The 13,819-nt window shown below is 37.5% G+C and overlaps 1 protein-coding gene across 1 annotated transcript in view; it reads right to left on the reverse strand.

Annotated features, from left to right (window-relative positions):
* Window positions 1-13,526, reverse strand: part of PTBP3 (polypyrimidine tract binding protein 3) — a 28,279-nt gene extending 14,753 nt beyond the window's left edge. Inside the window, exons 1-5 of the mRNA XM_086478930.1 lie at window positions 13,457-13,526; window positions 9,125-9,294; window positions 8,091-8,237; window positions 3,434-3,598; window positions 517-627 (exon numbers count right to left, since the gene is read on the reverse strand). Coding sequence (XP_086335056.1) covers window positions 517-627; window positions 3,434-3,598; window positions 8,091-8,237; window positions 9,125-9,294; window positions 13,457-13,481 — 618 coding nt within the window. The 5' untranslated portion in view covers window positions 13,482-13,526. The remainder of the gene's footprint in view (window positions 1-516; window positions 628-3,433; window positions 3,599-8,090; window positions 8,238-9,124; window positions 9,295-13,456) is intronic.
* Between the last annotated feature and the right edge of the window lie 293 nt (window positions 13,527-13,819).

Here is a 13,819-nt window from a genome sequence, read left to right on the forward strand (position 1 = left end):
CACCTAGGGGAGCTTTTCTTCATTACTGAGAACGTGCATTTTAAAAATGAGAATACAGCTTGTTTGAAATTAAGAAGTTTAAGGTGAAAACACTGATTGCTGTAAATTTCTCGCTGAAATTCAATCAACTGAAACATGTAACATTCCTCTAATCTCTGGGCTAACTCCACTACTCTTAGTACTGAATCTCACTGAAAATATTACACTTGGTTTGAAAGGCAAAAGACTTTTTGGTCAACTACGGTTACCATCGCTCATCACTACTGACAGCTCTGATTTTTGTTTTGGTAGACTCATGGAGGTATTGGGGTGTATACTATACATTTATGTTTGTAGTTGATGATAGAGTGCTATCCTCTTAACTAATCAGGTATGTCAAAATTATTCGTGTGCAACAGGAGTGTTAGAATGATGAGGAGTCATCAAGTTAATGACCAAGCTATCCCTAATTTACCTGAGGGCAAAAAAATCCAGCCAACCAACCAATAAAAATCAAGATTAATACACTACACTTACCATTTTGGCACGATATGCATTCATTGGATCACCATACTCCAGCAGAGCTTGAAATTGATTGTTCCTACTGAAGGTAACAATCTTCAAGACAAGCCCAAATTTAGAGAAAATCTGGAAGGAAAAAACATGGACTTTCAGAAACAATGAATAATTAACACACACTAAAACCTGGCATTAAATACTTCATATAAATTTCTGAAAATTATTTCTTTTGTGAGAACTGAACAGCAATTGAGTGAGCTCAGAATTTTGTTTCAGGTAAAAAAAATTCAAGAGAGGCTACAAGAGATGCGGAGAAGGATAAAGTTTCCCTAAAGATTTAGCAAGGAAAGCCAGCCCAAACAAGCATTTGTCCAATGTCTGCTGAGAAATTGTGGATAATCAAAGTTGAGGTCTGAGAAACGAACTTTCAGAAGTCAGTTGAGATGGGAACTGCAAACTGCCTTTCAAGGTATCCACCTTTACATTCTGTACTTCAAACAAATTCTGCAAATTTTATGACAAAAAGTACATCTTACGTAGTTGTTGTGCCTGCAAATTAATTATGCAGTCGCGCTGTCTAAACTAGATGAAAAAGAAGCAAGACAAAGACCTAGTTTGGGACCTACCCCCTCTGAATTACAGTTGAATGGTATTTGATTTATTGCAAATGCAAGCACTGCAGAAAAATTTTAAAAGCTTGAAATTATATATATGTACACTCAAAATGAGAGTGTGCACTACATGGTGTCTGTACAAAAAGCAAAGGCACAAAGAATGAGAGCAAAAGTATAGCTACCATGCAAGTGGAGAAAAAACTATCTCCAAATTAACAGTGGAAGAGGAAAGGTGAATTTGGGAAGTACAGTTTTAGAAAACACCTGCTAGAATCAATGCAAAGTCAGGAAAGCAGAACCCCCTAGACAAGTATTAGGTCTGGAGCAGAAAGAAAGGCTGGAGATAAGGACAAGCAACTCTTGCCAGCGTATTAGGCCTCGAATCATGTATACAAAGACACACTGTCCTAATCTTTTGTGCCCAGTTTTTCAGTCTCTCAGAAACAAGGGTTTTTTGCTGCAGTCATCGGTTTGTGGTAGAAGACAGAACAGAAACCTTTTTCACAGCAATTTAAAATTAGCCATTGAGTTCCTGTTCTTAAAGCACTTCCTTTGAGAAAGGCCAGCTTCTGAACATACGCTTTTCCATGCTTATCCACAAGATTAAATAGACCTTTTTAAGATAATGAAATTCTATGTATTGCTGTTTAGGTTTAAAACCAAAATCCACTGTAATATCAATTTTGTTTCTGCAAAGATAACATTGGATATTCTTATAATAAGTATTTTAAGATGAATTGTGGTAAAAAACCGCGTTAGTTTCTTGACAAGCAGTTATAACTTAGAAAATACAATTGAAGTTTTGGATGACAGCTTGCCTACTAGTGTACCATATGATGATATACTTAACAGTGAAAATTTTCATTTGTATTAGTCTTACCACACTTACAAAGTAATGTAACATTATAACTATCAGGCACAAAGTGCTGCTTTAATTAGAGGAGACTGACCCCTGTTAAGAACTTCAAATAAGCCCCCTTTTCAAATATTGCTTAATTTTCTACACCTGTTGCAAAAGTAGTTGACTGAGGGTCACTGGGCAATTTAAAGACTGAAAACATAGTTCTGCTGTGCTGGAGTAAACATTAATCAAATTAAAGTAAATTATTACGAATCTCTTCTTCCACTACCTCCTTAATAAAAAAACAACAGCAACAAGAAAACAAACAAACAAGATATCCACAGAAGTTTAGCTTCAAGAATTGCTGTTGCAATGTTAAACTAGCACAGCTCCCATAACCACAGTAGTTTGTTCTCAGGTTATTCTGACTGCACTAATAATCCTAAACTAATAATCCTAAACAGTTGACATAGTATTTGCATGAGTTCCATACTGAGTGAACAATACTCAGATAGAAACAAAAGTTTAGAACAGGCAAATTGCGACATCAAAGTGACAACTAGCATATTAATCAGTATCATGGAGGGGAGATCTCTTAATATTTTCTTTCTCTGTAAGAGGAAAAGTAAAGTGTTGATAACAATCAACAATTGTTTGAGATGCTAGCAGAGCAGCAAAAATCTTCTTCCAGGACCGCAGGTTCTTGTAAAAACATCCCAATTATTTTAAGTCGCATTAATTCAAGAAACTCATATTTGGGTATGTTTTTTACTGCACAAATTTACTAGTAAGCTTCAAGTATGAAACCCTTCACAATATCTGAAAAAAGTATTGACGAATCCTTCAGGCACAAAGAAAACAGTGTTGTAAAGTTATTGGTTTTAAAGTTATAGTTCTCAACAGCATAGCACAATCCCTAGCAGAAGTTATCGTAATGTCTTTCATAGCTATAGCCCACCACTATTTCAGGCTTTCAAAAGTAAAGTAAATGACATTCTAACAGTCGATGAACAACCAAAAAACATTTGTCCAAGCAACTATACTTATATATTACATCACTTGCATCAAATTATAAAAGTGAATATTAAAATTTAAAATATAATCCAGAAGACAGAAATTAACTCAGCACAAAGACTGCTAAAATATTGGTCCATAAGTTCAATCAGGATTCCACTAGCTCATCATGTGGGCATAAATTAGAAATAGCACCTCAAGTTTGTTGCTGCTTCCACGGAATCCAAGGAACTAAAAGAAATGGAGGACCATATTAAAAGCTGAGTACAGAAGCTCTGTTTAGTTTGACCTCGGTTTTGTGCGAAATAGATGCAAGCCTAGATCCCTAAACTGCAACAAACCATTTTAAAGTGACAATCATTTTTCAAACAATTACAGATGCACAGGTACTTTAAAAAAAAAAAAGTTAATGGATTTACAATGGCAACATTGGAACAAATTTTTTTTTTAAAGAAGTCCTCATTACCTGATGCAGCACCTCTAAACCAACAAAGTAGAAAAGGTTTTCAACAACGATTCGAAGAACAGAACCTTGACATGGAACGAGCCCACCTTCAGCAGCAATAGCTCTCCTAACAGCCACTACTCCAGGCTGTGCAGTATTCTGAGCCTTCAATGCAGCTTGAGCTCTCTGAAATCATGACACAAAGACTACATTTAACTTACACACATACAAATTATTCTTGTCTAAACAAAGTTCTCTTACAAAGAAAAGCATGTAAAATGCACTTAAAATGCAACTTTTTTAAAAAAATTCTCTTTATCTGATTATCGATTCAAATCCCATGTTAATAGGTAAACCATACCTCTTCCTTCCTCCCTCCCCCAAAAGAACTCATCATACTTTGACAGAATTATGACTTTCTTTTTCAGTTAAACTGTTACTACTTTTTAATGCCATATAGATACAATTTTGCTTTGATTCAGTAAGTTTTTGTCATTCAAGCGATTTTCCAGCAAATCAATATGATGACAATATTACAATAGACTTAACCAGTCAGTGTACCAAAAATTGTTTTCTCTGCTTTATTAGAATTTAATTCTCTTCAGGAACTAAGTTTTGCTGGGGAAGTCTCTACGCTTATTTTTGATGGGCTTTCCACAAAAAGGTGTTCAGACTACCTTTCAGAGCACTATGGAGAGATGTTCCTTTCCAAACATAGTGTGACCTGAAGTCATGCCTCAGCAACACTATTTCCTTGGAGGATAAACTAAACATGGCACACAGTAAAGATCTTGCCCAGTTTCAGAAACATGCAATCCTGCAAAATGATCTGTTCTTCAGGCCTGAGCCTAGACACTAGGTCAGTAATGTGTGTTCAGTTTCTTTGCTAGGGTCCCTAAAATTTAAATAAAACTCAAGCTTAAGAGTCATAAGTGCAAAAAATTAAAGTAGATAATGCTGGTTTTATAGAAGGAGAAAATAAGTGTCATGCACTGAGCTGAAAATAGTCTGAGAAACAGATACAAGGAATCTTATTTGCAAATATGCATATAGTTCTCCTGAGGCTGTTACACAGACCAGATCCTTTTTTAAAAAAACTTGTTATTTTAGTTGTTTGTTTTTACAGATAACACACCAATCCAGCAATCCTGGATGAGGAAAGAGACAAATAACATTTATCAGACTGACAAGCTTGCAAGATTTCAGCAACTTTTGTGTCAGCACAAATGAAAAATGGGCACCAATTTTTTGCCCCAATCACTACTTGCAACATTCTTACAGAAAACAAACCTGCGATACACACATCACATTATATACATTATGTATCTAAATGGCAGGTCAATTGCAACTCATCCAGCAATCCAAAAGTACAAACAGGTTTCAACTAAAATATGATGGTTTTATAACTTGATCTTGTTGTGCAAAGAGTATTTCCTTGTTTAGAGATTAAGAATTAAATCAGTCATCTGCAATGTTCAATTCATACTCTTAAAAAAAATCAATGTTTAGTACTTTAAAAATACAAGGAAGAAACTAATTCTGGTATTTGGCATGAAGTTACGCATAAAACTGATGTTTTATTAGTGAAAATACCCATTTATAGGCTCTAGGGTTCTTCGAATAAACAGTCAAAAAAGACAAAACTATTAAGTATAAACTTGAACAACTTAAAGATGATGATTTGCTATTCCTGAGTTTGGCAAGGCCTTGTAACAGTGCCAACAAAGCAAATATTACAAAAGCAGGTTACATGACCCCTCAACAATAACATCCATATCTGATAAAGTAAAAAGCTTCAAAACAGCTGCTTTTAGGGCAGAAAGTGGTACATTCGACATCAGCTGGGTTTGCCCTTCAGATAGCATCTACAGACCCATGATTAGCAATTAAATTTAAGAAAACACAAACTATAAAATTGAAGTTGTATGTTTTTGTGGTATTCCTGCTACTATATTACAGACAGAGTACCAGGGGAGAGGGTGGGGGAAATCAGGACTAATTATTCAGAGAAAAGATTCACAGGAGAAGACATGATATTGTCTTCATATTCTGAAGCTATTGAGAGCTGTTACCTAATGTTAAAACTTAGGAATGGCAACAAAAGTAGAAAAACCATATTGGAAGCAAATATTTCTAAGTAGTATAGAATATAATGGGAGGGTCACCTACAGCAGGCTGCTTAGGACTGTTTCCAGTTAGGTTTTTAACCTATCTGAGGATGAAGACTCCACAACCTCTCAAAGCAATCCATTCCAAAATTTGACCACTCTCACAGGAAAAAAGTTTAAGTTTAAGCGGATTTTTCTGTATTTGAATTGGTGTCCATTGCCTCTTGTCCTGTGACTGGGCACCACTGAAAAGTCTGTCTCCACCTTCTTTACTCTCCTCTCACCATGTATTCACAGACATTGGTAAGATAACCCCGAAGTCTTCTCTTTAGGCTGAAGAGTCTGAGCTCTCGCTGGCTGTATGACAGATGCTCTAATTCCTTAACCATCTTCATGGCCTTTTGCTGGATTTGCGCCACTATGACCACGTCTCTCCTATACTGAGGATCCCAGGACTGGACACAGCATTCCAGACGTCTCTCATCAGCGTTGAGTAGAGAGGAAGGTCACCTCCCTCAATCTCCCAGCAATGCTCTGCTTTCTGCAGCCCAGGAGACTGATGTCTGCCTTCACTGCAAGGGCATGCGTGTTGTCCGCCACGACCCCCACATCATTTTCTGCCAAGCTGCTTTCCAGCTGGTTGGCCCCAGTGTACAATGGTACCTGGGGTTACTCCTCCTCAGGTGCAGGAGTTGGCATTTAGCTTTATTGAACTTAATGAGGTTCCTCCTATCCATTTCTCCAGCTTTTCAAGGTCCCTCTGAATGGCAGCACAACCATCTGGGGTGTCAACTACTCCTTCCTGTTCTGTGTTGTCAGCAAACTTACTGAGGTTGTTCCCCATTCCATCATCCAAGACATTAATGAAGATGTTAAACGGTATCAACCCCTAGCGTACTCCACTAGTGACTGGCCCCCAGCTAGACTTCATGCCACTGGTCTCAACCATTTCAGATCACTTCACAGTCTACTTATCTAGACTGTATTTAATCAGTTTGTCTATTGGGATGTTGTGGGAAACAATGTTGAAAGTCTTACCAAAGTCAAGATAAATAACATCCATTGCTCTCCTCTCATCCACCAGACCAGTCGTCTTACCATAGAAGGTTATGACATTGGTCAGGCATTACTTCCTTTTCAAAAGACAACGCTGACTTTTCCTAAGGACTTCTTGTCCTAAGAATGTTTGGAAATGGTTTCCGGGATTAGTTGTTCCATTACCTTCCCAGGGACCAAGGTAAGGCTGATCAGCCAGCGGTTCCCTGGATCCTCCTTCTTGTCCTTTAAGACAAGAGAGATTTGCTTTCTTCTAGTCCTCAGGAACCTCTTCCAATTTCCATGACCTTTCTGAGATTGTAAGAGTGGCCTTGCAATGTCATAAGCCAGCTCCCTCAGCACTCACAAACGCATCTCATTAGGGCCACAGACTTTCATTTATCCAGTTTGTTTGTCCACTTCCTTCATTAAGACTTTCTTACTGTTCTCAGTTGTTTGGTATTCCTAAGGGCAAGTCTTAACCACTAGAGACTGAGGAGAAGCCATCCAGTACTTTAGCCTTTTCCATGTCCTTTGCCACCAGGGCCCCTGCCCCATTCAGCAGCAGGCCCACATACTCCCTAAATCGTCCTTCTGCTGCTGATACACTTTGAGGAGCCATTCTTGTTGCTGTTCACATCCCTTGCCAGAGTCAGCTCCATGTGGTCTTTAACTTTCCTAACCGTATCCCTGCATGTTCAGATAATGCTCTATATTCAACTGGGTCACATGTCCATGATTCTACCTTTTCTATGCTTCTTTTTTATGTCTAAGTTCAGTCAGGAGCTCCTTGTTCATCCAAGCAGTCCTCCTGCCACCTTGACTTGACTTCCTGCTCATCGGGATGAACCATTCTTGAGCTCCTCCATAGTAATTTTACAGATATTGAGAAGTCCATGTCTGCAAGAAGTTACTGCTTAGGTAACAACAGACAGAAATAATATCAGAATTTGATTACTGGTGTAGAGTAGTCTGTTTATTTACTAATTTTGTAGTTTAACCCTGGTAGGCAGCTAAGCCCCACACAGCTGCTCACTCACTCCCCTGCAGCAGGATGGGGGAGAGAATCAGAAGAGTAAAAGTGAGAAAACTTACGGGTTGAGATACAGACAGTTAATAGGTAAAGCAAAAGCTGCACATGCAAGGCAAAATAAGGAATTTCATTACTACTTTGCATGGGCAGGCAGGTGTTTAGCCATTTCCAGGAAAGTAGGGCTTCATCATGCGTAACAGTTACTTGGGAAGAAAAACACCATAACTCCAAATGTACCACCTTCCTCCTTTCCCCCGCTTTTACGGCTGAGCACAATGTCATATGGTCTGTGATATCCCTTTGCTCAGTCAGGGTCAGCTGCCCCAGCTGCGTCCCCTCCCAGCTTGTTCTGCACTCACACTGGCAGGGCAGTGGGAGCAGAAAAGGCCTTGACACTATGTAAACATCACAAGCTATTATGAAGAAAATTAGCTCTATTCTAGCCAAAATCAGCACAACTCATGTGTGATTCTAACCTTTTAAATGGAAATAATATACTTACAGCCTGATCAGGTAGATTGTCAGTCTTAAGTTCGCTGTAATGGGAATACTGAATATAAACAGGCTGACCGCGGATGTGAGGTATAGCAAGAGCATAGTAGTTCACCATAGCAATAGCAACTTCTTCAGAAGCCATTTCTAAAAGTGCCTGCAACCAATACACAGTAGTTTTCAGTGTTGTTTTGCTTACAGAAGAGAAAAAAGCAAAGTACCATTTATTTCCAATTCCACTCTCACTAGAAAAATATCAGTAAAAAAGTACGCTACTGATCTGCCTAGCATTAAAATGCATTTGTGTGTGTGTGTTTATGGGGCTATTTGATTTGATCTGTGGGTTTTCTTAAAAGGTTTTACATTGTAAGTACAATAAGTCACCAAAGAAGAGGTAGAATAGGTAGAATAAGTATGATATATGGTAAGCAATGCTGCTAAAAATACCACTAAATGCTAATGAATTCATTAGATTCCTGAATCCAAGCACTATTACCTAGGTAGCAGATACACGTACTGATTGAAAAAAGTAGGATCAAGACACTAAACATCTATCAGTTCGTGCATTGCATCAACTCAGCTCAGTGTTCTAGATAATTTTTGAATTAATCCCTATCATTTTTAGGATTTCAGTGTTTATTCATGATGTGAACTAACCCATCACATCTAAAAGGATTAATAACAAACCTAAGCACTTTATTTCACATTGAAAAATTAACCTGCATGTTAATTATTTAATCAGGCAGGTTATTTCAAGGCATATGTCAACATCAATAGTGACAAGGTAGTTCATCTCTATATATTCTTACATAAAGCAGATATAATGTTTAGCAATATTATTAACAAGTTACTAGATCATTATTTTATCCCAAAGTATACTAAAAACTTAAAGATCAATACACCCTTTCACATTTGAAAATATTAAAATCTTGAGCTATCAACTAAATATTTAGACACTATTGCAGTAGTTTCAGCCCAATGGGTCATAACATGAATGAGATCTTCAGACTTGCTCTTATAATTGAAACATCAAAAATGACATACCTGATTTCGTCCTTTAAGCATCAAGAGATTGGTTACTTTGCCAAAAGGGTGACCTAATGAAATTACTTCTTCTTCAGTAGCATCACTTGCAACTTGATGAAGATGAAGGACACGTGAAGGGGAGCGTGACAATCTGTCTCTTTTAAATTTCTTCCTCTCATTTTCATTATCTAAAATATTTTAGGAAGAGGGATGGACAGGCAAGCAAGACAAAATTATTGCACAGCATAGATACCAAAACCTAAGAGATAAATGGCTGTCTCAGCACTAACATTGACTTATCTGTAGCTCTTTTAATCCTAAGAAAGCACAGTTCATATATAACCAAAGGACAGTTAAGAAGATCCCTTCCACTGTTCCAAATCCTCACTGCAAGGGGAGAGTGTGGTGTGTTTGGTTTGGTTTGGTTGTTTATTCTGTTGTGTTTTTTCTTTTTTAAGTCTTAGAGACAGAGAGGCCAATAAGTCCTTTTTTAAGTCTTAAGACAGAGGAGTTCTTCCCAAATGCCCATGTAACATTTACAAAATATTAATTACACAGAAGAGGGGCAAGTAGTAATTGGGAGGCAATACATTAATTTTTTTATTGCTAACTTATCTTCCTGCATGGTATGTTTCTTAACTAGATTAATTTGCACCTCAAATTTTTTTAATTTTATCAAAGAAAGCCTGCCATCCCACATGATCACAAGTTTTAAAGAGTCTTTGAAAAGGATAGGCAGCAGTGAGGCATGAAGTCCATACTGATTCTAAAGTCTTCCACTTTGGTAAACTGCCTTTTTTTTTTTTAATAACATATGCCTATGTGGATCTTGTAACAGGTAAGTGACCAATGGTAACGTTTCAGGGAGATGCCTCGGAGCACTTGAGAGCACTTTTAAACAGAACACCACATCTGGAACACGCATATTGTTCTAGGAGCTATGACAATGGAGAAATAAGTAAAAATGAAATTGGTTAGTCAACCTACAGATCCCAGCAAGAGATTTTCCTAAAGCAAGCTACAGAGTCGTATGAGACTTGAAAAAAATATCATAAACTAAGAGGAAAGACAGCATATTTGATGACAATTGTATGGAAATCTAACTGCATACCACTTAAGTTAAAGGTAGAAACAGCATTCTTTTTTTCACTTATGTGCCACAAAAAGCTTCACTCCAGCAAGAAAGATAGCCTTAACACCTTGTGTATTGCATTTAGCCTTCTAAGCAGAATCACAAAAGATTAGGAAAAAAATATCTGCGTGAGCTTAGTAAGTAATCCCAGATTTTGCTGTTGGTTTTGGGTACAGTCTGCGTCTGAGAAGCGGTTCATACAAGTCATTCTGTATAAGGATCTTTACAGAGGTTTGGGGTTTTTTCACTAGTGAAAGTGTGTAAAAGTCCAAGATTATCTAAGCCATAACAATGGCACACTCATAAGCAAACTAATCCCTCCACCTGAAAAACAGATTGCATTGATTTTTCCATCAAGAAATTTTAAATGGCATCATGTGCTCTGTGTCCATTCTGAAAAATGTGAACATGTGGCACACCTGTTGGGGAAGAGACTTTAAGACAAACAGAAATATATTAAGCACATACTGGTGCCAAGTCACAACAGGATGTATTACTGTTAAAGCCTTACAACTCATCCTATTTTGACAAATCTACTTTTCAGGTCCAAAATGGACAAGATGTCCTTGATTTAGTAAAGTCAAGGACTGTTTGACTAAAGAAAGCAGGAAACAAAACCTAACAGGAATTTCGCCTTTAGCTTAAGGCGAGAGACTCTCACAGAAGCAATGCCTTCTGGGTTCTGACTCATTATCAGAGGTGATGAGATGCAGCTAAATGGCAAGCACGGCTTTTTCTCTCTACATCTTCACTGACTGTTACAGTTTTCAGGTCAGTAATTCAGCCAAAAAGGACAGCGCTTACCAGAACAGTTTCAGCCTGTGTATATACAGTGTGCATCCTCTATTTCACTATCTACTCATTAGCAAGCACGTTGGCTCTAGTTGATCTGGCTTCCGAACAGTGACCAACACGTGACCTAAAAATGCTATTAAAGTGCTTCTTTTCCTGTTGTGATTATATTAAGTTTTGTGTTGTCACTAAATCAGCAATAAAAGCTAGCACTCATTCCATTCCAAGTATAAAGACCTCAGTATTTTTTCAACCACGCTTCTTTCTCCAGCTATTGTTTGATACTTATTTTGACATGTAACAATAATCATGTGGTTTTTCTGTCATTTAAATTTTAAAATTGATTCAACAATTCTTTAAAGCATGCCCAAGGCAATCCACTTAATTGGATGAGGGTGGTGAGGCACTACGAGAGGTTGCCCAGAGAAGCTGTGACTGCCCCCTCCCTGGTAGTGTTCATGGCCAGGTTGGATGGGGCTTTGAGCAACCTGGTCTGGTGGAAGATGTCCCTGTCCATGGCAGCAGGGTTGGAACTAGGTGAACTTTAAGGTCCCTTCCAACCCAAACCATTCTATGCTTCTATGAAAGCCAAAACTGCTTTCAGACAGACAAAGATAAGAAAAGCCTTATGAACAAGGAGAAATTTGGGACCTGGTGTTACAAAGGGAAGTTCATTATAATCATGATTCATGACATATTTCCCAAGTGAGTAGCCTCAGATCAAGAAACCCAAAACATATTTTAGATATGTGACCCACCAGACAAAAAAACCCGCTGCAGGCAAAGCAGTTGTATTAGGTAAAGAAGTGCATCTCAACAGAGTTTATATAAACCCAAAATGAAGTATAGAGTTATCAGTGAGAATCAGAGGGGTTTTTTATTTATTAGGAGACAAAAACATCTATCTCATTTTAAAGTTTAATATCATTAAGACACCCTGGATGTCACTATGAAGGATCAGTTGCACTAGTAATTGATGAAAGCCACTTGAACTCAATGCAAATTTATATTCCTTGCCAGCTGCTTTCTTCTCAAAAAAAATACCACCTACACAGGCCTGAAATATATTTCAGCTGTTAAATTATTGAGTTATAAGCTAATGCTGTTTCAAGACAAGCAGAAGCCTCTGGACATCACACTGAATCAATCAGCAGTATGAAAAATCTGACATGTGGAAGTCAAAGAAATCAAAGAAAAATCTTCAAGTTAGCGCCTCAGACTCTTTCTTCCCCTTATTCCCTTATCAGAAATATAGCAAGTCAGTCTTAGATGCTTATCAAGAGGTCATCTGCTCTGTCTCTTGCCCCATTATAAAATCAACTATTTGGAAACACTGCTGACCGGCAACTGTCTATGTCATGAGCTAATTTACTTTACTTAAGTTAACTTATGCAGCCATGGGCCATTAACACTTCAATCCCACCTAAGCTGAAAGTACCTCTAAAGGAAGCAGTCCTAGCTTTCTCTCACTTGCAACTTTCTGTCTGATTTAACACTACAGGTATCCAAATACACTTACATCATCTTTCTGAACACATGTAGTGGGGCAGAGCACAAATTTCTTTGGATGGTAGAGCTAGTTTAACATGTTTGAAGAAACATGTGGCTGTGGTTTCACACTGAGCCGTCACATTGCTTAAATAGACCAGTTTCCTTACCCTGCATCTGTCTGTCCAATTTTCCATCATCTTTCCAAAAAAACATTCTGCTGAAGAACAATATGTGCAGATATGTAGTGAATCAGATCAAGAACACATCTGATCAATTAAAAAAAAATTTAAAAAATCATTTTCCCTACTGCTTCCCTTTTTGAAAACACTACCGTTTATCTCAACCCATGGAGAGGTTGTCTGGGGACAAGAAATGGTAGGAAAACATTTAAAAACAAATCACAGGACTGTCTGTGCTGCTCCTCAAGAAGTTCTGGAAGTAGGGTAGAAAGCAGGAACAAGAACACCCAAGGGAATCAGCTTAACTCTTTATCACGAATCTACATAATGTGCCCTGTGTTCCACCAAACTGAGATCGATATAGGATATTAATCTTCTATCTGTAATCGTGACAGCCTTGAAATACTTCAAAACAAACTCCATTCAAATGCACAGCTACAGGAAAACTGAGTAGGCACTTGAGAATCTGTACAGAAGGCTACTTGATTATAGAAAGTATCATGTACACAGAATCATAATTATAGAAAATAGATTTTTTTTCTGACCATTTCAACTGATCAGTTTTAGAGGTCCTCAATACTGTCATCGAATTGGATAGATTTCAATGGGTCTACTGTTGGGAGTCAGATTACAGTTCAGGCTTGCTGAGTCTGCTCATGGTAGCAATAAAGAATATAAAGAAATACATTTACAGAAACAAAAAAAACACTGTTGAAGAAATGTGATAAAATGTTTGGGTTTTTTTTTAATGTATACCTGTATCTTGAGTAGATTTGTCCATGGTAAAAGGCTTGTTACTGACACCAGAAAAGAGAAGCTCGTCAGGTCCACGCTAAAAAAAAAAAAGACAAGATTACTAGTAAAAGCTGTTACAAAGAAAGAGGTTTGATATAAAACTGTAATAACTCCATTAATTTATTCTTCCCAAGAATAGTCCCTTTTTATACACATTATCCACTATTGCTGTGAACTTATTTTTCAAGGAAAAGAAATGCCCACCACACAACTTATCCTATCGTCTCAAGATGTTAGCAAGTTCAGCTGTGTTACACTTCTTACTACTTTTATTATTTATCCCACTACAGTTTACCTTTTAAAAGATCAAGAATAACAAATGCT

This window comes from Leptosomus discolor, chromosome Z (genome assembly GCF_034619465.1).
Source record: "Leptosomus discolor isolate bLepDis1 chromosome Z, bLepDis1.hap2, whole genome shotgun sequence".
In the NCBI taxonomy this organism is placed as follows: domain Eukaryota; kingdom Metazoa; phylum Chordata; class Aves; order Leptosomiformes; family Leptosomidae; genus Leptosomus; species Leptosomus discolor.